The sequence below is a fragment of the Epinephelus lanceolatus genome, chromosome 23, assembly GCF_041903045.1.
Source record: "Epinephelus lanceolatus isolate andai-2023 chromosome 23, ASM4190304v1, whole genome shotgun sequence".
Taxonomy (NCBI): domain Eukaryota; kingdom Metazoa; phylum Chordata; class Actinopteri; order Perciformes; family Serranidae; genus Epinephelus; species Epinephelus lanceolatus.
The window spans coordinates 25,880,588-25,902,115 of NC_135756.1; the positions used below are offsets into that span (position 1 = coordinate 25,880,588).

The following is a 21,528-nucleotide window of genomic DNA, read 5'->3' on the forward strand; positions in this document are numbered from 1 at the left end:
ACTCTCTCCACCTCAGTACTGTTGCATTTTAAGTGTAATTCATTCACAAAAAAAAAGACAAAAGGCACAATAACTAAAGTTGAAGATGAATATAACTGATAGCAATATTACTGCAAAAATTGCCCCCCTCCCTCCCTGTATGACCATAAAGGAAATGAGTGAGAGAAAATGAAAAGGGAAAAGCATCCATGGTGCAGTGCAAAAAAGGAAGTTTGTTCGCTAAATTATTTATTTGGGTTGATTTCCCAGTAGCTCTTGTTCTTGTTATTAATAAATACAATAATTAATAATAATGATACAGGGGCAGCTTGCCCTTGGGCACCGGGTGTGCCAGGTCTAGTGCTGTTATCAGCTATGTTTTAGTGATATAAATTGGGAATGTTTTGTCTGGTGTACCTACAATTGTAGCAATTTCGCGAAGACCTTGTCATCTTTGCAATTACCGCACTGCTTCTCAAGTTTTTAAACTCTAGGCTCCACTGTTTTATGAAACGCCAAATCTTCCTCTCTGTATTTTGCCTGGTAATGAAGGATTTTGTGGGTGACTAAGTACGGAGCTGTGTGTGCTTTGTTTAGATTGCAGCTGCTCCATCCTGCTGCTATTGGCTACTGCCTGCTGAAGTGATTAGAGAGATACTATTCCATGTGTATTTTTGCACATGGTAATATGTTGATCGTGTGGAACTTTCATGTCTGTCTGTTACTGTCTTGGCAGGATGTGCGGGAAAATCTTCTGGCAGGACTACTTGGTTAAGAAAAAAAAAATGCTGAATGTGTTTTCAAGTCCACCCACGTCTTGAGAGTGTTTATGGATCATTTGCATCTCCAGAGAAAATCTAAACTGACTACCCGATAAAAATCAGCTTTATTAATTACCTAGATTTCAAAAGGCAACAACTGCAGATCATTCTCAGCGTGGAGGTGCATGTGTGTGTTCGGGAAACAGCTCTGGAATCCTCCCAAAAGTCGAACGCGAGGTGCATGAAAAATGAAAGTCAGCTTTGAATATCTGCAAGCCTTATATTCTGATGTTTGTCAGGTCTGAGCTGGCGAGAACACTGTTGACAGTTGGCTCGTGGGAATGGCAGCACGGAGGCTGCATCTGTGAGATTTTCCACTTGTGTAACAAAGAAAGGACTATTTCTGTGCTGTCAAGCAAAATGCAGAGGGAGGGAAATAATCAGAGCCAGAAAAGATAATTACCGACAATTATTCCAACTCAGCTCTTTGTTAGGCCAAAATTTGATAGACGCTCATTGGGATATTAGGCAGCAGGACAATTAAGTGGAAACTGTGAATATCAGATGCTGTCCTGTATTTGACCTCGAAACTCCCTGTGGAGAGATAAAACAAAAAAAACACATGATTTAATTAACTCAATCAAGTTCACTCTGTTGGAAATCATGTGTGGAAAAGAAGACTTTTCATGTTGTTCATGATGTAAAATGATCAGTTATGCATATCCTTTCTAGTGTATCATGGTTGAACTCTACATGAGCAGACATCGCCCTTCAAAACTGAAGTGTAAGCCTCCTTCAGAACAAGACACAAGTGACTCTGCAAGTTTTTGGAACCCAGGGATGATTCTGAATATGTAGACTAGACGTTTAAAATATAGACTACTGGAATCCAGTTGAACATTAACATATTTTTTAAACTCTATAACTCAGTTCTTGAGCTGCATTCATTCCTGACAACTGATGTTTACTGCAACTAAACACAGTAAGTGTGTGAAACTGTGGTCTGCTAGCTGCATTGATTCTCCCTTGCAGCGTTAGTGTGGGAAATATTCATACTTCTAGTGCCTCTGTAAATAAAGCAACAAGGCTAGAGAAGTGTTAGGTTTATATCACTTTTCTCTGAAAGAAATAAATATGAAACACTCAGTTTCACACCCTTTCACTGATGAGCGAATGTTAATGGCTGCACTGACCTTCATTCACACCCTGCCAACAGAGGAAAACTGTAAGCAGACTTTCATTTTGTGGCATTTATGTAGAGTTCTTACCAACTGCTGTCCTCTTGAAGATACAACACTAGTGTGCATATTCTGCAATCTGCTGATTAGGTTATGATCACAGTCTCTAATACATTATGTAATAACAGCATACCTGCAGCAAGGGGAGTATCTGTTTCATCACAGTCCTCTAATCACAGTATCCATTGCATCACACAGTCCTATTACAGTGTAAAACTGCATTACAGTAGTCAATAATTACAATCACAGTATCACGGGGAACTTTATCAGAGAAGGTTGTATATTAAAGCAGAGAGCCTTGTAATACCATCTACTCCATAAAGATGCACACTGCATCACAGACAGTTATACAGGATGTACTCAGACCCTGTACTGAAAGGGTGACTCTGTTCTTTTTCAACCTGGATACTATTTCCTCATGTTTTTGTGTCTAAGTGACTAAAGGGAACAACAGTTTTTGAAACTGGTCCAACACTGAGGAGACCATTGCAACCAGCAGTGGTGAAACAGGCTGCAATGTGGTTACTCGCAGCATTTGTGCACTGTCAATTTAGATCCAATAAATTTTCTTGTTTTGCCACTGATATGTTCAGATTATTATTCTACGTGTCTGAAAACTTATAGAAAGCATCCCTACAGAGATACATGTATTTTTTAGAGAGTAAACTCATTTTTGTTTAACCAGAAACAGCCTCAAAATAGCTTTTGCCAAAGCCAGACTCCATTTAATTTCACAGTAATTTTATCATCATAAAAACCTCTTCCTTCAAAGTCAACAGAAACAAAATAAAACACACAAAAGCTGTCTTGGTTTGTGTTCCGCTTTTACAATAATCACCAACTCTGTTTTGGTTAAAATAAACTCTTCCTTCACCCAGTCAGAGCTGAAAATATGTTGGCTCTATATGCACTAAAATTACTGTTTATTTGAATGGGGTCTGGTGTGTTTGACAATAACTATTTCAGGCATGTTTCTGGTTAAACAAAAAGTATCTTACTCTTTAGCAAAAAGGGTCTTTTTCCATAGGGAGCCTTTCCATACTTTTTTAGACACTTACAATAACCATCTGAACCTGTCAGTGGCAAAAACAAGCACTTTCAGTGGACCTAAATAGACGGTGCACAAATGCCCTGTTTGGTTACATTGCATTCTGTTTCGCTGCTGCTGGTTGCAGCACTCTTGCTTAATACTGGACCTGTTTCAAACAACTGTTGGTCCTATTACTCAAGTAGACATGAAACATTGGAAACTAGGGTCCAGACTGACAAATACTCAAGTGACCCTTTAAGTAAAACCAAAATGTAAATAGCATGTTATAAGTAAAGGTAGCCTACTGCATTTTACTAAGGTCAGGGGGAGGCAACCTGTGGCTTCAGAGCTCTTTAGCCCCTCCCCAGTGGCTCCCCATGACTTTGACCAAAAAAATATATGAAAATGACCAACAGTTTTTTTTTAACATTTTAATTTTCATTTATCAGTGTTGTAGGCCTAAAGAAATTCTTACATTCTCCAACTGTAAAAGTGTGATGCCTATATACTGAATGAAAAAAAAAAGGTTTAACATTGCAGCGACTAAAATGTGCTGATTACATCTGCCTAGAACAATTTCTTCAAAATTTTGCCGAACATTTATAGCAGTGGCTAGTCTCGAATCTCCCTTGCTGGTTAGCTATGGATGCCAAATCCCAAAAAAATAAAAGTCTTGGAATTAAATAGAGAATTTAGTAGTTCCTGTTTTCTTTCACTGCCAGCTCTGCAAAGTTAAAGTATTCGATAATCATAAATAGTGCTCTGCAGAGTAGACACCTTGTGGGAAAACATATCAATGAATGCTCATTTAGACTACTAGTATAGGCTAATTTAGACTTTTCATGCTATGTTACCTTCATTATGAGGCTCAAATATATTTTGCAGCTCCACAAATATAATTTATTATTATTATTTTTGGTCAAAAATGGCTCTTTTGATAGTAAAGGTTGCTGACCCCTGACTTAGGTAAAAGGCTACAGTCATGTCAGTGATATGAGACACATGTTTAAGTATCATAATGTAGTTAAGTATCCAAAGTATAGAAGTAAATTACTCATTTTGCAGATTGGCCTTTTTAGGGGTGTTAAATCATTATATACTGTATTATCCTAATTTTTGATGTTTTAATGTAATATTTAAGCAGCATTTTAATGTAGCTAATACATTTAGAGCTGCTTTTTACAACTCTATATACTGCTTTGTTGTTTAATCTATAACAATAAGACTAAGTTACACAGGTGTCATGGCAGTGGGGAGTAGTGTACAACATATCCTACAATATTTGCCACAGAAATGTAGTGAAGTAGAAGTTAAAAGTAACTTTATACAGAACTGGTGTTACTGTTTCCTGTTACTGATCACAGAGGCATATATTCACTGTTTGTATTGCACCATAAATTGCAAAAATCACTACTATTTTTTTCTTTTCTTTGTGTTTTTGTGGCTGTTTTTGTCAATCAATCATTTTCAAGATGTTTTATATTAAAGATCAGCAGTTTTATTTTACCTTTGCTTCATAGTAGTTCTACAACTGTGATGACCATAACAGGTACACACTTTACCAGAATGACCAAATACGCATTGAGCCCACGTTTCTGTACACTACATCACGAGTGAACACATGCGACGCATGTTCCTATTCCCGGATTGGTCAGTGATGCCGGGAAACCTCCTCGTGACATGTCAGCCGGTATAAATACTCAGTGCCGCCCTCTCGTAATGCAGCCCTGGTTTATGAGGGAAAATGTATCGTCTCGGCCAACAGTCTATCTCCAAGATCGCCTTCAATTCCTTTTTATCCGCTGTGCCACGGGAATATTTTCATTTTACGAGACAATATAATAAAAGCTGGTCGTGTATTGGCTGATTTTTGATCATATTGTACATTAATCTGCACGAAAATGCCGAGGACCAAGAAGAAGAATAGCAGGGGTAAGTGAGCGAGCGGCCGCATTGCTTTGGCCTTGCTTATGTGACGCGTGTATGTTGATGGGAATTGTAGTTCTTTTCGTGTTGCCAGTCCATTGAGAGGAGTTGAACGTGTTTACAAGAAGGACTACAAATATCAGAGGCGGGCCTACGTCAAAACACAAAGCTAACTAGCTGTGCTCACACAAAGCACCGCTCTTACAAAAACGTGCCATCATATGACAGTGTACTTTTGCTTTATATTTACATTATTTAAACTCGTTTTTTGTTTATATACTAATTTATATTGTTCACGGGCACATTGTCGCACTTTACAATACACGCTAACGGCTAGCTAATGTCAACTTCCCACTAGCAAGATGTGGTTGCTAGGTAAAGTACATTTACATAAACATACTTCTGTGACAACTTGACAGCTTTGAGCATGGTATTAGCTTCGATAGACGAATAAATCTTTTTTTGTAGGTCTGTAAATTAAAGATAAAATGTTAGCTAGCTCGAATCTAGTAAAGTGAGGTCGCCTTGTTTAAGGATTGACCTCAGTTGATCTTTAGCCGAATTTTTGTGTGTCAGAAAGCATTTCCGACTAACGTTACTGAGTTTTAACTAGTATTTAAGACAGATAACCGTCTTTTACATTGGTTGTTATTGTTATACGACAGAAGGCGGACATTTTGGACTCCAGAGAGCGGGGTGGAAAAGAGGCGGCGCCCGGTTCTCAGAAGTCAGCTGGCGTGGGGGAAGAGTCCACGTCAACACATAGAAATAGCCCATATTAGGTTGATAAAATGGTCTTTTATCAGTCAGCTGACAGTGTTTCCTTTAGCGTTATCACGGGTTTAACGTTACATTTTAAGTACTTTCATTTTTGGTTGCGACGTCTCTAAAAACGTGGTCTCACAGTGAAAGGCTTACCAGCATGTGTCTCAGAGGTGAATTCAGGTCAGCACAGAGACGCCTGTTGTGTCTGGTTGCAGTGCAAAACAACTGAGGCTGCGATTTCCTACACTTTATGAGGCGTTTATTGGATGTTTCTCACAACTAATACAACTGAGGCTTTTGAGATTTGAAAAATTAACAGACAAAAGATTTTCACACCGTTTTTATCTGTGAATTTTCACAACTCTCCCACACAAGACCTTCAAAATATTCTGCTTAGACTGGCAACCATACAAGTGTGTTTCGAAGTGCCTGTTTGCAGGTTTCATTCCAGTTTCAAGTATTCTAACTGTTCCCTTTCTTAATCACTTGTATTGTCTGCTCTGGATTTGGACAGCAAAATCAGCTTCCTGTTTGCCCTCCATGACACCTTGCTTGCTGTTGTGGTTTTGGACAAAACTGTATTCTGATCAGTAGTTTTGCACCTGAGAGTAACTAACGACAGTGGCAGATTGTCAGAGCGTCTGTCATGTCACAAATGTTCAGTTGACCCATGTCCCTCCAACCTGAACATAATGTTGTGTTTACACAGTCAACAGAAGTGTGGGTTTACCCTTGACCCTGAAAAACATTGTGCATTTTCATGCGAGATAATGAAAGTACAGCAGGATAAGGCATGCAAAGGACAAAAATACAGATTAGATAACTGCAGTATCCACTGCAGCACCTGCGTGGTGCTGGGGTTACATAATAGGCTCAACCAGACCTGCTGCACTGTACTAATGCATTTGATTAGATTAGGAGAAATTATATTTTCAGTGCTCATGTCTGTTTTTTTTTGTGTGTTCAGGGGGGCAGCATGGAAATGTGCAGCCTTTCAGTGATGAGGATGCCTCCATTGAGACCCTCAGTCATTGCAGCAGCTTCAGTGATACCATCAGTGTTGCAGATGAAGGTATGTGTGTGTGTATGTGTGTGTATGTTCTGTACTCTAGTCTTTGTTTCAACTTGTTGGTATGTGTGCTGGCTGTGCTGACAGTGGGTGTGTCTGTATTGGCCAGTGTTAGCAGTGTGTGAGCACTTAGGAATGTAGTAGATGCCTAGCTCATCTCTTGGTTTGATTTTTGCCATAAAACTTGTTATTGGGCAAATGTGTGTTGTCCAGTAACTCTTATCAATACCTTGAAGCCTAACAGACATGTGTCTACTTTCTGTGGTGTTGCCAGGTGGAGAGGCCAGTGAGGACCAAGCCCAGGAGGATTTCCAGTACAAGCTGAAGGGGTTTATAGACAGCACGGTAGATAAGAGGTAATAGAAATGACTTCCTGCTTGTCAACAGTCGACACGCACACATTATCTGATCTTGGCATGAAGCCTGTGACATGTCCTGTACAGAGTTTCCCCTTTTCGACAAGATATATTGAAAATAAAGTGACTTTATTCTGTAAAGAATGCTGCATAAAAGCAAGGCAGAAATCATTTTAGTTTAGAACGATTTAGGAATCTTTTGCCCACAAAGAATATGATAGAATAAATAACAATAGTACAAAAGATATTGACAAAGTAATTTAACAAAAATAGGTGTACACAGTTGTGGATTAATACCCTTGAAGTATTGACAAAGAGCCTCCAGAAACATACAATTTTAAGAAGGTGCAACTAACGTGGTTTAAGCTTATTTCTGGGAGTCTGAGTTTAGAGTGCTGCTGTCAATCACAGGAGAAAGGTGTCATTGAGGTTTACAGCCCAGTCAAGTTAAAAACAGAATTCAACATGTGTCTGCTGAGCTTGATCATATTTAGGTATGGATGCACCAGTAGTCCCACTTCATTGCCAGTGCAATGGGGGAATTAAATTTTAAGCTTTGGCACATTAGCAGCACATTTCAACATTATAGGTGTTTTTGATCATTTGATGAGTGATTAATGTTACAAATAGTAGTTCAGCTTTAATACTTAAAACTGCTTGTAAAATCAAGGGCTAAAGTGACTTTGCTAGTCCCAGTACATATAAAATTTAAGAGTATATAAAAACAATGGACAAACTAGCTTAACATTTTAGCTCACAAAATAATACTTAAAACTTTTAATTTGAAATTGCTCTAATTGATCAGTGCTGGGTTTCAGTCAGTTAACTCCTAGGGCCCTCAATCAAGCTTCTGGCCAAAGCAGTGTGGGTGTTTAGCAGATGCTTTTTACATGCAGGGTTCCCAGAGATCCTTCAAAAGTCTTAAAGGCATTGAATTATTTATCGAAAAATAAGTCCTTAATTGCTATTAAAATGTTCAAAATCAGTCTTTCAAAAGTATTAAAAATGCTAAGACAGTGGAAGTAGAATTTTATGATTTTTTTTCCCTAACATTGCAATGTAAAATCTCAAAGTAATTGGTGACATTTGTTTTTATTTATTTATTTATTTATTTATTTATTTATTTATTATTTTTAATAATTGAATTCCTCTTGCATTAACGTCACGTTAGGATAACAAAACCAACAACCCTCATATTTTCTTTCTGGCTGGGATGCTCAGAGCTGAAACTGTACAAGGCAATGCATATTAGATTAAATGTGTTTAATGCAAAAAGTTTTTCAAACTTGGCACAATGGGTATCAAGGCAGTGGAGTCCCACATGCAGGGTGAGAAATGCAATATCCCTAAGAAAACCCGCCAACAAATGGCTTATATTTTTCAGTTTTGCTCTCCCCTCATCTCGTAATTTAAAAAGTCTTAAATCTAACTTGCATTTAGCTTTATACATTGGCTAATTTCTTTATGAAAATATATTATGATATCTCCCTGTCAGGCATCATTCTTCAGTCATGTTAATATAAAACAAGAGACACAGTGATTAGTATATTAGTAATACTGTTTGTGTACATGTTTCCTCAGTGCTAAGACCAGACAAGGGGCGCTGGATGGGCTCAAGACGGCCATGGCCACACGGATCCTGTATGAGTTCATCTCAGAGAGAAGGATGACCATCACAGACAGCATCGAACGCTGCCTCAAGAAAGGTACCAGAAAAGATAACTGAAGTGTTTTATCAAAAGTCTGGTCCTCCTCGCTAATGTCACAGCAGATGTTTTGCTGTTTTGTTTGCCTTTTTATAGCATCAGTGGTTCTGAAAGTGGTGAAATGCTGGGGTTAAATATATGCTCTGTAGCTGTACATCGACATATTGTTATTTTATAGGATCTGTTTGATATTTTCTGCATGATATGGTGAGGGTAAATATATCTCTATTTTGTGTCAAATGTTCCCTGAGCTGAAGGGAAATGTTAATGCCCACTCTTCTTCCCGTCAGGCAAAGGCGAGGAGCAGCGGGCAGCAGCTTCTTTAGCCTGCCTGCTGTGTATCCAGCTGGGCTCCGGCATCGAGAGCGAGGAGGTGTTCAAGACCCTGAAACCCATCTTCAAAAACATCCTGGCGGACGGAGCAGCCAACATACAAGCCAGACAGGCTGTGAGTACCTGATATTGTTGGGAAAAGCAATACCTAATATTTTTATGACATCCGAAGAATGCACTGTTGACAGGTTGTGGAACAAATTACACACTACCTGCTGTTAAGTGTGTGTCTGGGTTTTTCTGTAATGTGTATATGCTGTGAAACGTCAACTGAGCACATCTGTTTCTCTTAATAGGTGGCGACAAGTCTGGGCCTCTGTACTTTAGTAGCAGAAGATGACATTTTGGTGAGTTCTTGATCAGTTTTAGTGTCTATTCTGTAGTTTGACACCTTTGGGCTCGAGGGCGAGCCGCCGCGATGTCTCTTCTACAACCTCTGTCAGTCGTTCATTTGAACTCATTATCAGTTGTGACACTGTGCCTCATTCAGGCTTAATGTTCATGTTAACTGCACTGGCAGCTTCACTCAGACTGTGCCTGGAGTAATTAGTCACAAAGTCATAAAAATTTTATCTGTGTGGACTGGTGGTGTTTTCATTACCCTTCAAGCGTTTGATTTTTGCAAACACCTGTCTTCACATGTTCCCTGCTGCTTCCTGCTCCAGGATGTCCATGCAACCATGGAGTGCTTTGAGAACCTGTTCACCCGGTCCTATGCGAAGATGGATGGAACCTGTCCTTTGATCAGTCCCCAGACGAGCCAGCTCCACACCAACGCCCTGCTGTCTTGGGCACTGCTGCTCACCATCTGTACTGCCAGCCAGCTCAAAGACATCCTGCGCAAGTAAGCCTCACTTTTGTCAACCCCTTAACTTAGTTTCACAGCCAAGTTTGTTGCCTTGACCACACATTTCATTTGAGTGCATCCCAAGCCCAGATACTGAAATGTAAGAAGTGATGCATGTGTTTTTTAAATAATTTTGATTGCATGTGTTTTGTTGTGCAGACACCTGCCTAAACTGCCAAGACTGCTAGAAAGTGAGGATGTCAACATGAGAATTGCTGCAGGGGAGACCATTGCACTGCTCTTTGAGTTGGCCAGAGACATGGACCCTGTAAGTTCATTGTAATCTTTTAAAGTACAGCACACTCAAATACTGGGACTAAAATTGGGACTAAATTACGGGTGTGAGATGAATAAGGGACTGTAATTTTGTTTTTATTTTGCCCTAAATTTTATGTTTACTTGACTGTCTTTCTGTAAACATCTGTTTAGTGTTGCTAGAGTGATGCCTCTCACTTTTTTTTACTTTTTAACTGGTCATGAATGCAGCATTTGTTTTTCTGTGTCCCCTCAGGAGTTTGAGTTTAATGACTGGGATGAACTGTGTGACAAACTGAATGCGTTGGCCACAGACTGTAACAAGCACAGAGCCAAGACAGACAAGAGGAAGCAGCGGTCGGTGTTTAGAGACGTACTCAAGGCTGTTGAGGTGGGTGTTTGGTGCATTTTAGATGCTCCTTCCTCCTGAGTGTCTTAGAGGAGGACTGAAGCTGTCAAGTAAATGTTCTGTTTTTGTCTCTGGCCATTTTTATTTGTCTGACCTCCATCTTTGTCCTTCCAGGAGGGCGACTTCCAGTCTGAGACCATTCGCTTTGGGACAGAGCGCATGACCATTGACAGCTGGGTCAGAAAGAGGACCTATGACGCCTTCAGAGAGTTCGTGGGCTCTGGGATGAACTACCACTTGCAGGTATGTTTACAATACGTCGTTACATGTTGGTGGAGTATGGCGTAAATGTATGAGTCAGTGACAGCACTTCGATGCGTGCAAGCCAACATTCTAATTTAAATGCACTGCAGAATCACGAGTTTGGGTTGTTGCGTCAGATGATGTGTAACAGGAGCTCTTTTCTCCTGCACTGACACAGCAATAAAAGACAATGAAGATCTGCAGGCCTGCCTGACGCAGGAAGACAACACTTAGAACTTGATTTAGGATAATGTTTCGTACTGTAAGGGGGGAAAAAAGCCATTACAAGTAGCTGGTTAGAGAGTAGTCCGCACCTTGGCTTGCAGCCAGCGCTTGTGGTACACTGCAACATTTCACAAGTGAAGATTAGACAATGGAACATATTTCAGAGCCCATAACGCTGTAAACAGTATCTAAAATTATTGCTCACATTCTGTATTGTCTCATGGTGATGGTCGGTAGAGGTGTTTTGTTGATTTTATTGGCAGCCAGAGGATATGCAAAAGACAACTACAGATTCTTTACTTCACACCTGCTTTGGCAGTTATATATTACAACAAAATCAAGTGCTTAAAGGTAAGAAAACAATGAATGAGCCAAAAAACAAAAATAAACTTAAAATAAAAAGGAGAAAGAAAACGTCAAGCTTCAAGTCAGTTTCTATTGGATTCCTCATCCCTTTTATCTGAGGGAATATTTTACTTCATTTTTCTTTTACTGTGTCAAAGTCACACTTTGTCCAATTAGATCCCAAATAAAGAGGAGATAAATCAAAACATATATAACTAAATGAAATAACAGTGGAAGTATGAGAACTACACTGGAATGTAACTCATATTGTTGACAAATGTAGGAAACCATAATTTAGTTTCCAGATTAAAACGTATGAATCTCCTTCCTCATTAGCTGTATTTTGCACGCAATCGCTGGTACCAAACAGAACTATGTACAGTACATAACAAATAGAAGGAAACGTAGTATTCCAGTCATGCAAGCATCTCACGTCAGGTGACGCGGGTCAAGTGCTTGGCTTTGGCCATTGGCATACAATGGACGCGTCACGCAGCAGCTCGTCAACATGATGACCACTGAAAGTTCTAACTACCTTTACTAAAATATCTGTACTTCATACACCTCTGCGTTAGCTTAAAATCATGTGTGGACACCAACTAATTAAAGTTGATTTCTCACCTGAAGAGCCGATCTCCACTGGCAATATCTTCTCGGTCATTGTCTTCATAATGAGGGCACTGTGGGTCGTTCAGCTCTGCATATTTCTCGACCTCATAAGGAGTCTCTCGTCATCCATTCCCCATCACAGACGAGACACAGCAACAGCTACAAAGTTGTCTTAATGCAACAGCGGTGATGAGTCGAACTGCTATGGGAGCTAGTCGGAGTAGTGTTGACGCCGCTGCTGGTTAAGAGTTATACATTGAAAATAGGGGCGTATTTTTTGACACATGGCGTTTGCTGCCAGTGTCTTTTGGCCTTGAAGGGATAGTTCGACATTTTGGCAAATTCGCCTATTGCCATAATCCCTATAGTCATATGAGTAGGTACATTACCTTTAATTGTCAGTGCATGCTGTTCTGAGATCGGTGGGGCAGAGCTGCCCGCTGAAATGGAGGTGAACGGTACAGCCCCCTCTCTCCCTCAAAACTAATCAAATACACCATCAAATGACTCCAAAACGCTCTTGTGGACAACTTGTAACTTACCCATTCACCACGCTATGAAATAATAATGTAATATTACGAGACACAGTTGTTTTGAAGCCAAACGCAGAACCGGAACTACATTCCAGACATACAGTACTTGCTGGGCGGAGTGATTTCAAACGGTGTATGTTTAGTGCAGTTACTCCCGTCATCAAAACAACAAGTTTGTTGAGAAGAAGCCAGAATATACAGAGGAAGAGTTACAGGTTTTGGAAGAAGAGAGAGCAAGAAGAGAGGTTGAGGCTGCCGAGCAACCAGGGGCTGAGGGGAGACCCAGTGCCGGTGGTGTAAATGTGGGGCTTACTGGCCACTTTATTAGGTACACCTGTGCAATATAAATATATTGTACGCCTCAAAATAATCACCGGAACACGGGGAGAACATGCTAACTCCACACTCATAAATCAACACAACTCCTGAAGGAACAACAACATAAAATGTTCCCTAGCAGTCTGTTTATTCCCAGCAATGAGAAGTAATGCCAGTCACTTCACTATATGCTCTGGGCAAGCACTTATCCATAACATAACCACAACAACATTTGCATTTTAGCCTTATTTACCATGCTTGGGTTGTAGGCTAATGTTACTCAACATGGAGGTAACGTTAACGTTACAGCAGAGAGATTGCTGAGCAAAATACACAACGATCACTTACCACGTCTGCTCGTTTAGTGATGTCGACAGATGGTATGACAGTATCTTTCAAGAAAAGCGTTTGAACCATTCCTGAGCTTCTGCGCTCCATCCTTTCACTGTAATCCTCCGGTAAAAAATGGCAGGAGCACACAAATATTTTCCGGACCATTTCCACAGGCATGTTGGGGTCGATGTCCAGCACAAATAGCCATTGTTTCATCCTGTCCGTATTACTGGTTGGAACTATGAAACTTCACTTTGCTCCATGTCTTCGGCTTGTTACTGCAACCTTTTACAATACATGTGTAAACCATGATTTACAAAAGCACTTGTAAACTTTCCTCAAACCTTTTGGTGTGTCCTGCTGACGATACAGCAAATGGCTACAAGCAATAACAACGGCACTGTCTCAGCTGCGCACTGTGTCACTCCGCCCAGTGGTTTACTCAAGAAAGTAGTTCCGAGTATTTGCTTCATGTGTTGTAATGTTACTTAATTATACATTATTATTTCATAGCGTGGGGAATGCGCAAGCCATGTGTTGTCCACTAGAGCGTTTTGGAGTCATTTGATGGTGTATTTGATTAGTTTTGAGGGAGAGAGGGGGCTGTACCGTTCACCTCCATTTCAGCGGGCAGCTCTGTCCCACCGATCTCAGAACAGCACGCACTGACAGTTAAAGGTAATGTACCTACTCATATGACTATAGGGATTATGGCAATAGACGTATTTGCTAAAATGTTGAACTATCCCTTTAAGTTTTGTCTTTGGAGTTTGATAAAATCAGTCCACCTTGATCATATATTGGTGAATTTATCTTGGTGTGCTACAAAGAAGTGTTTTCTTAATGATTTTCTTTTTTCTTAAACAGGCAAATGAATTCATCAGAGACGTGTTTGAACTGGGACCACCTATGCTGGTTGATTCCGCCACAATGAAGGCCATGAAAATCTCTCGCTTTGAAAGGGTACGAGTACACACTCGGGCTATTTGAACACTCCCTTTATGTCAAAAGGCTCTTAAAACTCTAGCATCTCACTTTCTGATACCTTGTTGTATGACACATTTGCCACATTAAACATCATGTGTCACCTTTTTTCTACCTTTTTTAAATAGATTTTTTCCCCCTCTCTCTTCCAGCATCTCCACAACTCTGCCGCATTCAAGGCTCGGACCAAAGCCAGAAGCAAGTTCAGGGACAAGAGGGTGGATGTGGGAGAATTTTAACCTTTTTCTCATTTTCTTCTTTTCACTCTAACACTCTATTTATCAGGCTCCCCTGCTTTTTAGATGAATTGTCACAACTTTGTGTGATCCTCCCTCAAAATCTATATTTTGAATATCAAACCGTCACCTTCTGCAAACTTGAAAGGGGGCTTAAGGCCACCTTGTGGCGGACTAAACATTCTTTTTATAGCCTCTTTTCAAATCTACAGGAGGTGAGTGTTTGATAATCAAACAATAGATTTAACATAGAGTATACCTTTAAACAGTGGTGTTGTACATACAGTGTATATTTGTTTTCCCCTTATGTTAATATTCATTATGTGGCCTTTTTTTAATAAGTTATATGATTTTTCCAGCATTTGTCTTGTACCATGTTAGTTTAGTTAGTTTATAGCAATGTCAAGACATGTGACTGATCTAACCCTTTGATGTATTTGTATTAAGTTGCACTACCTTCCCTTGTAAGGTTATTTCTGTCGAACCTTGGTAAATATTGTGTTGTCTTTTTAGTAGTGGGTGTGTAATCTAAAGGGCAAGGATGATGAAATAAACACTGAAAAGCTGTAAGAAATGGATGTCCTATTTTTGCTTGTTTATTATACAAAATTTGCTCTACTTAAAAGGGCGGATACATCTGCTTTTTTTTACTTTGTTTTCCAAATAGAAACTCGCTCACCCACCAAAAGCAGTGACGGAGGTTGTAGTTCTGATCAAAGGAGTCTAGTGGCTGTGGATAGGAGCGGCAGCAAACTTTATTTTACCAACAAAACAACATTGATTTAAGTGTACGCAATATTAACATTATTTTACTGCTTTACCTTGCTGTCTGACAATCCTTTCCAACAGCGAACTGAAGCCGCTATCTTTGCTGTCTGTCTTCAAACCCGCCAGACTCCGTAGACAGAAACTGTAATTTTGCCTCGCAGCACAAGGAAGCTGCTAGCTGACTTGATCATTGAGTTTGTTTGTCATTTTGTAACTTTCGAAATCAAACTAACACAGTGTTTGCGTTGGTACAAGGGTTTATAGGTTTATAGGTAGCAACCACATTGTACAGAAACCTGCACTCTGGGAACAGGGAAGGACTAATGAGACAGGTGTGACAGAAAACAGGTGGGAAAACAAAGACAGGAAGTAAAACCAGACACAACACATGAGAGAATCTACAAAATAAAAGAGGAAGCAGATTAAATATGAATGAATAACATGAAACAAGGATCACAAACAGAAAACTCCAAAACACAGTCCATAGGATAATGACAAATAACATAGTTTTTAATCTTTATGCTTGGGGCAAGTGTTTTCAAGTCTAAAGGCCAAATGAAGTCACAAGTTATTGGTGTTAAAGTCCAAGTTCAGTTGCAAGCCTGTTTTGATTTTGTAAAGTCGAGTCTAAAGTACTCAAATTAGTGACTTGAGTCTCAAGTCCAAGTCATGTGACTTGAGCCCATACCTCTGCTTTGAATTAACAGATACGATGTGTGTTGCATTGATTTTGCAATGAAATTCTTCATTTTTCTCCACAGTGAACGATGAATCCAAAAACAGAAAATCCTTAATGAATTTATGTCACTTTCGAAGTCAAACTAACACGGTGTTTGGGTTGGTACATGGGTTTATAGGTGGCAACCACATCGTACAGAAACCTGCATTACGTCACGTAGAAAATTTCTATTAGAAGGACTTAGGAAAATAGCATTTTTAAGCTAAAACATACATCCACCAAAATTTGAATTCTGGGATTTGAATGCACCAGGAACACTACTGGAAGACTACATAATGATCTAGAAGACCTCCAAAGTAATGGAGCTGCCCTTTACTGACACAGTAATGCTGATTGGCCGAGATTAGTTCATCAAAAACATCAATAGGGTGCTAAAGTAAATTTTCCCATTGTTGAAAATGACAATGACAATAGGTTTTGGTAAAGTGTCTTGCCAACTTCCCTTCTAGTGAAATTTCAAGTGAGTTTTGAAAACTAGAAATCTCTGCTTCTCTTTAAAGCCCTGGCAGATTTATGGAGGCCATTTTGAGCAAAGGGGCAGTACAAATCTTATTTATTGCTACTTCAACATATCAAAGTGAAGGATCTTGCAGCCAAGGTGACAGTGGCATTATAGTGAGACTGACTGAGCAGTACGCCCAGCCTCTACCTTCCTGCATAGATATGAGGCTTTGTGATGTGCCCTCTTGAGTTATTGATACAAGTTTGTCAGTGGTGAAACTGTTGAGGCAGCAAAGGAAATGATGGAGGTTTAACATACTTTGTACACAGTACATCCCCCCCCCCCCCCCCCCCCCAGGCCCCACTTGAAGGCTGCTTCTTTTATAGGGCAGTAAAAATAGTCCATAACAGCAGTGAGGATCACATGATAAAGGTTAATGTCACAAACCTACAAATAGTCCCATCAATAATGTTGGCATGTTACCCAAGAGTTTGGAGCACACACAGGCATCCTGCAATCGATAGACCAATTCAGCAGCCTCATACCTCAGGCAAAACAATATTACCTTCAGGAGGAAGCAGCAACACAGAGTTGATACATTTTTCATGGCCTGTCTATTGGCTTTTTCCCGGAGGAGGGTCGTATTTAAGTAAAGAAGAGTTTCATGAGTCCGTCAGCCTTTTGAAAACAGGCCTTCATATTACTTTGAATCAGAGGTGGGACTAAGTCATTGTCTTTGCACTCAAAAGTCAAATTTCCTGTCCCAAGTCAAGACAGGTAAGTCCCAAGTCAAGTTGCAAGTCCAGATTGAGAAGTCCAAATTCCTAAACTTACATCTTTCACCAAATGTAATGACATTTTAACAACAGAGTAATAATTATCAAATTTACAAAATAAATTACGCTTTTAAAAAATTGTATTAATTTGTTACAAGTTTGAAGTTTTGGCATCTCTGTCACTTTCAATCAGCACATTTTGCATATTGCAAGTTGTTTTTTGTTCACCATCCTTAATTTTTGTTTGTAAATGATTACCTTTGGTATCGTTTTTTTCCATCTGCCGCTCAAAACTGCAATATAAGTTCTTCATGGTTCTCCCCTGCAACTTGATTGGATGCTGTTAAATTGGTTCAACCAAAATATATCTGGAGAATTAAGTTTTAGGGGGCTGGGAATGAATAACATTCATTTTTAATTGATTCAGGACAAGAAGGGAAATTAATTGGTTTGTGACATACTTTATAACCTTCTGCGACCTTGTGTTCTCATATGAGGACATTATAATTTGGGTTAGCTGCATCTTAAACTTCATTTTTCATAACTTAGACCTGTTGTCCTTGTTCATGGAAACTTTTTTTGCCATCTAGTGGTAGGGAAAGCACAATACACCAAGCCAATTTAAAAACAAGATGGCAGCCATCTTTACTCAGTCAGTCTGCAGCTGATCCCGACACAGAAGTGTACAAGATACATAACCTGATCAAATTTTATGGTTGAAACGTGTTTATTTATCCCAGTCCTACTCATCCTAAATAGCTAGGAGAAATTAAAATTGCATACCAAACAAAAGCTGGGGTCTCAGGAGGTTCAGTAACATACTTTTAAATCTCTATGCGTGAGAGAAGGTATCAAGTGTTATAAAGTCTGAGGGCCAAATTAAGTCACGAAACATTGGTGTTAAAGTCCAAGCTTAGTTGCAAGTTTTTGATTTTGTCAAGTTGAGCCTAAAGTCATCAAATTTGTGACTAGACTCTGACTCAAGTCCAAGTCATGTGAGTTGAGTCTACAGCTCTGCTTTGAATCAACAGATATGATAACACATCTTTAAAAACACAGCATAAATCAACTGAAATTACTTATGTGTAAAGTTTTAAAGGAATACTTCATCCACAAAATGATCAGTTGTATATCAGTTACTCACCCAGTGTTGTGTTGAATTCACAATGAAAATTTTGTTTTTCTTGCATGCCTCCACGGTGAACGAAGAATCCAACAACACAAAAAAATCGTAATAAATTTAAGTCATAGGGGTCCACAACAGTAAAACTATATCAAAACATCTGTTTATCCAGTCGTATGCTCAATACTTCCCACCACATGCATTTAAGCAGAAACTGTAATATTTAAAACAATTCAGCATAAACTGTCTCAAGCATAGAAAAGTTGCACGCCTCTGCTTTATACACGTTAGTGTTATAAATTGCCAGGTGTAAGTGAAAATGCATGTGTTTGGGAAGTTTTGATATAGGTTTGCTGTTGTTAAACGCAGTCCCCATTTACTTCAATTCATCAAGAGTATTTGCTTTTTTTGGATTCTTTGCTAACCATGGGCACATCCGAGAAAAACAGAGTTTTCTTCACAAATTCAGTACAACACAGGGTGAGTAATTGATACACAAATGGTAATTTGGGTAAGTTTTCATCTAAACTCCTTGAGCATTTAATCCCTCCCTTACATACACTCCTCTTTATGTAAGTATCTTGTTATCTAACTCGTCTCTGCATCGTATCACTTTGGATTTTTAATTTTCTGTTAAACCCTTTAACTGTATTGACACCCAGCAATCTGCATCACCTCTTAACCCTCCCTCTTCATCAAACCTCAATATCTGAAGGGCATACTGCGAAGGAGAAAATGTGTCTGGGATTGACTGACTGCCTGCCTGAGCCAAATGGCATGCTCTAAAGTTCTTCCCTGTCATTTCCCATTTCTCTCAGAGCAGACCATTGTCTCCTGCCATAAAATAGGAAGTTGTGGGCGGCTTGTCTGCAACTCCCTGACATTAGTGGTTGACTTAACATTTGCGGGGTGAGGCTGTGCATCTTTTTGCGACCTGAGACGCAAACTGAGAGATCGACATGACCTATGGTTGTTCTTGGACCAGTAAAACCTTTAAAGCTTGAGTAGAGGAAAGTTCAGTCACTCCTATTGAATGGCTTAAACAGCAGAGGGTAATTGCACTTGTTACACAAATTTCTTCAACATTTTTGTCCCAGCAGGTTTATTCTGATCAAGAGGAAAATTCTAAACCGAACAAAATTGCACTGGCACTTACTGATTACATGAAGAGTCCTTCGCCTCTTGAATATGTATTATTTAAATGATTGGAGAGGATGAATTTGAAGCATGGCAGAGCTGTAATTTTTAAGGATTTGGGCTTTTAAAGAAAGTCCTTTCTAAAATGTGCTTTGCGTCAATCCTCTTTGGTAGAAGAGAAAAAGATGCACAGAACACTTTCTCAACGACCTGAATAAGCACTACATATCGACCCTGGACCATCCTTTTCATCATAAAATAATTAAAAAAGTAATACCAAACTAGCATGGACTGATTTTAGTGGAAATAACTTGAATATCTAAACCATACTGCCAGGCAGAGCACCCGATGGGGATGTTATCAGCCCATTAAACACCCCTTATCTGTGGTTATGAGCCTCATAGATATGGGTCAGTAGGGACCTACTACACCAACTGGTAGGTTCAGAAGGCTGTTATCAGCCCATTCAATGACTTTAACTGGTTTGTAAAGTTTCACTTCACTTTCCTTAGGTTGAGGTGTTAAAGTGATGTTATTAGGTTTAGAAAAAGATCACAGTTGGGCGTAAATATTGTTGTCACATGGGACTCAAACTCTGGTTTCCTGGGTGAAAGTCCTGTGTTTGACCCATCCACCTACCTAAAACCTTTTAACCATGCCAACTTAGGCTTCCTACTTATGCTTTATGCTCTCTCCTCCAGTGACCAGGGAATCGCTCCCCGTCCGTCATCATGAAGGATCTTACAATCCCTTAAATGCACCTTGAGGAGACGAGAAGAAAGGAAAGAGGATGCTTCTGGGAGCTTAGAGCGAGGAAGCACCGGTGTATCCTACACAGAAGTCTTTTATCAGTTGGCATGACTATGGAGCTCCCTGAGGGTCACAGGAAGATTTTTCTTTTTTCGTTCTTTAATGTATAATGCTGCACCTCCATATGATTCTTTATTTACACAGTTTATTCTCACAGTGCTTACTATGTAGTGTCAGTGATAGGGATCTACAGATAATATAATACAACACAGTCACATGATGGGATGCCATATAGTGTGCTGTCAGCGCGTGTGTGTGTGAAATGTAACCCTTTATAAAATATAGGATCATTTCCTGTAAAGTGTGGTGGCATCACCAAGGCCTTTTTTGTTGGTCTTTATTTCCAATACAGTTGTCATACACATATTCTTATGCAAATATGTGATGTATTATTTTGCAGATCACAATAATGCAAGTAAATAAATATCCTAAGCAAAACCTAAACCGAAGTTTTAAAAGAAATATTTAACAGTGATTAAAATCCACAACAACAATACTTGTCTGTTAAACAATTTACATAAATTAATCAAGGACTACTGTAGCTACATGTAAGAGATTTTCCTGACTATCTTTCTGTTTACCTGTCTATAAAAGATGCCATAAGGTTTTGAAATTCTTCCAGTCGGTGATACAGTTGTGCAGCATGTCATATGTAAATGACGTCGCTTGAGACTGATGCTATGGAACCAAGGATTTCTCATTTGGAAGCTTCGGCTCCTCCTTGTGTCCCTCCATCCCTTCCTCGTCCTCTCTGCTTGCATCTCCCGTGGCTTGGACCAAGATGCAAGGAAAGGAAGAGAGGACACTCGTTAGTGTGTTGAAATGCCCCTCACAGACTTCCTTACACATGGAAGTCCCATGAAAGCCCTTTCTGGCAGAAAGTTTATTTCCACGGCATTATACTGGTCTTCTCAACAGTAGGTGTGGCAGGCACCTACTAAGCCATATCTTTGACGCTTATCACCACTGATAACGACCATTTAATGCCCTGATGAGCTGAGTTCAGTCATTTAATTAAATAAGACAATGTCCAAAAAGCAGTAATCCCTAGATTTAGGATTGCTCTGCTTTGACAATGTTTGGTTCATAATAGACTTAAAAAAGAGAGAGATCAAAACCGATGCAACAGTCTTTTTTTATACTTATATTTTCCTCCTGGCACCTACATTACCCACAACTTAACTAGATGATAGATAGATGCGAAAATGTTCCATAGAGTGCCAAAGTCACGCC

The 21,528-nt window shown here is 39.5% G+C and overlaps 1 protein-coding gene across 1 annotated transcript; it reads left to right on the top strand.

Moving 5' to 3' along the window:
• Positions 1-4,768: 4,768 nt before the first annotated feature.
• Positions 4,769-15,074, top strand: ifrd1 (interferon-related developmental regulator 1). Its single transcript, XM_033615273.2, has 12 exons — positions 4,769-4,940; positions 6,667-6,771; positions 7,043-7,124; positions 8,706-8,830; positions 9,121-9,278; positions 9,460-9,510; positions 9,829-10,007; positions 10,170-10,278; positions 10,522-10,656; positions 10,789-10,917; positions 14,148-14,243; positions 14,417-15,074. The coding sequence occupies exons 1-12, from the start codon at positions 4,910-4,912 to the stop codon at positions 14,501-14,503; spliced, it is 1,287 nt and encodes a 428-aa protein (XP_033471164.1). The 5' UTR covers positions 4,769-4,909; the 3' UTR covers positions 14,504-15,074.
• The last annotated feature ends 6,454 nt before the right edge of the window (positions 15,075-21,528 follow it).

What these genes read in the sequence shown, in the direction of transcription:
- ifrd1 (XM_033615273.2), top strand. Translation starts at nt 4,910, where the DNA reads ATGCCGAGGACCAAGAAGAAGAATAGCAGGG. An exon ending in CATCAGTGTTGCAGATGAAG is followed by an intron (nt 6,772 to 7,042) that starts GTATGTGTGTGT and finishes TGGTGTTGCCAG; the next exon opens with GTGGAGAGGCCAGTGAGGAC. An exon ending in GGATGAACTACCACTTGCAG is followed by an intron (nt 10,918 to 14,147) that starts GTATGTTTACAA and finishes TTTCTTAAACAG; the next exon opens with GCAAATGAATTCATCAGAGA.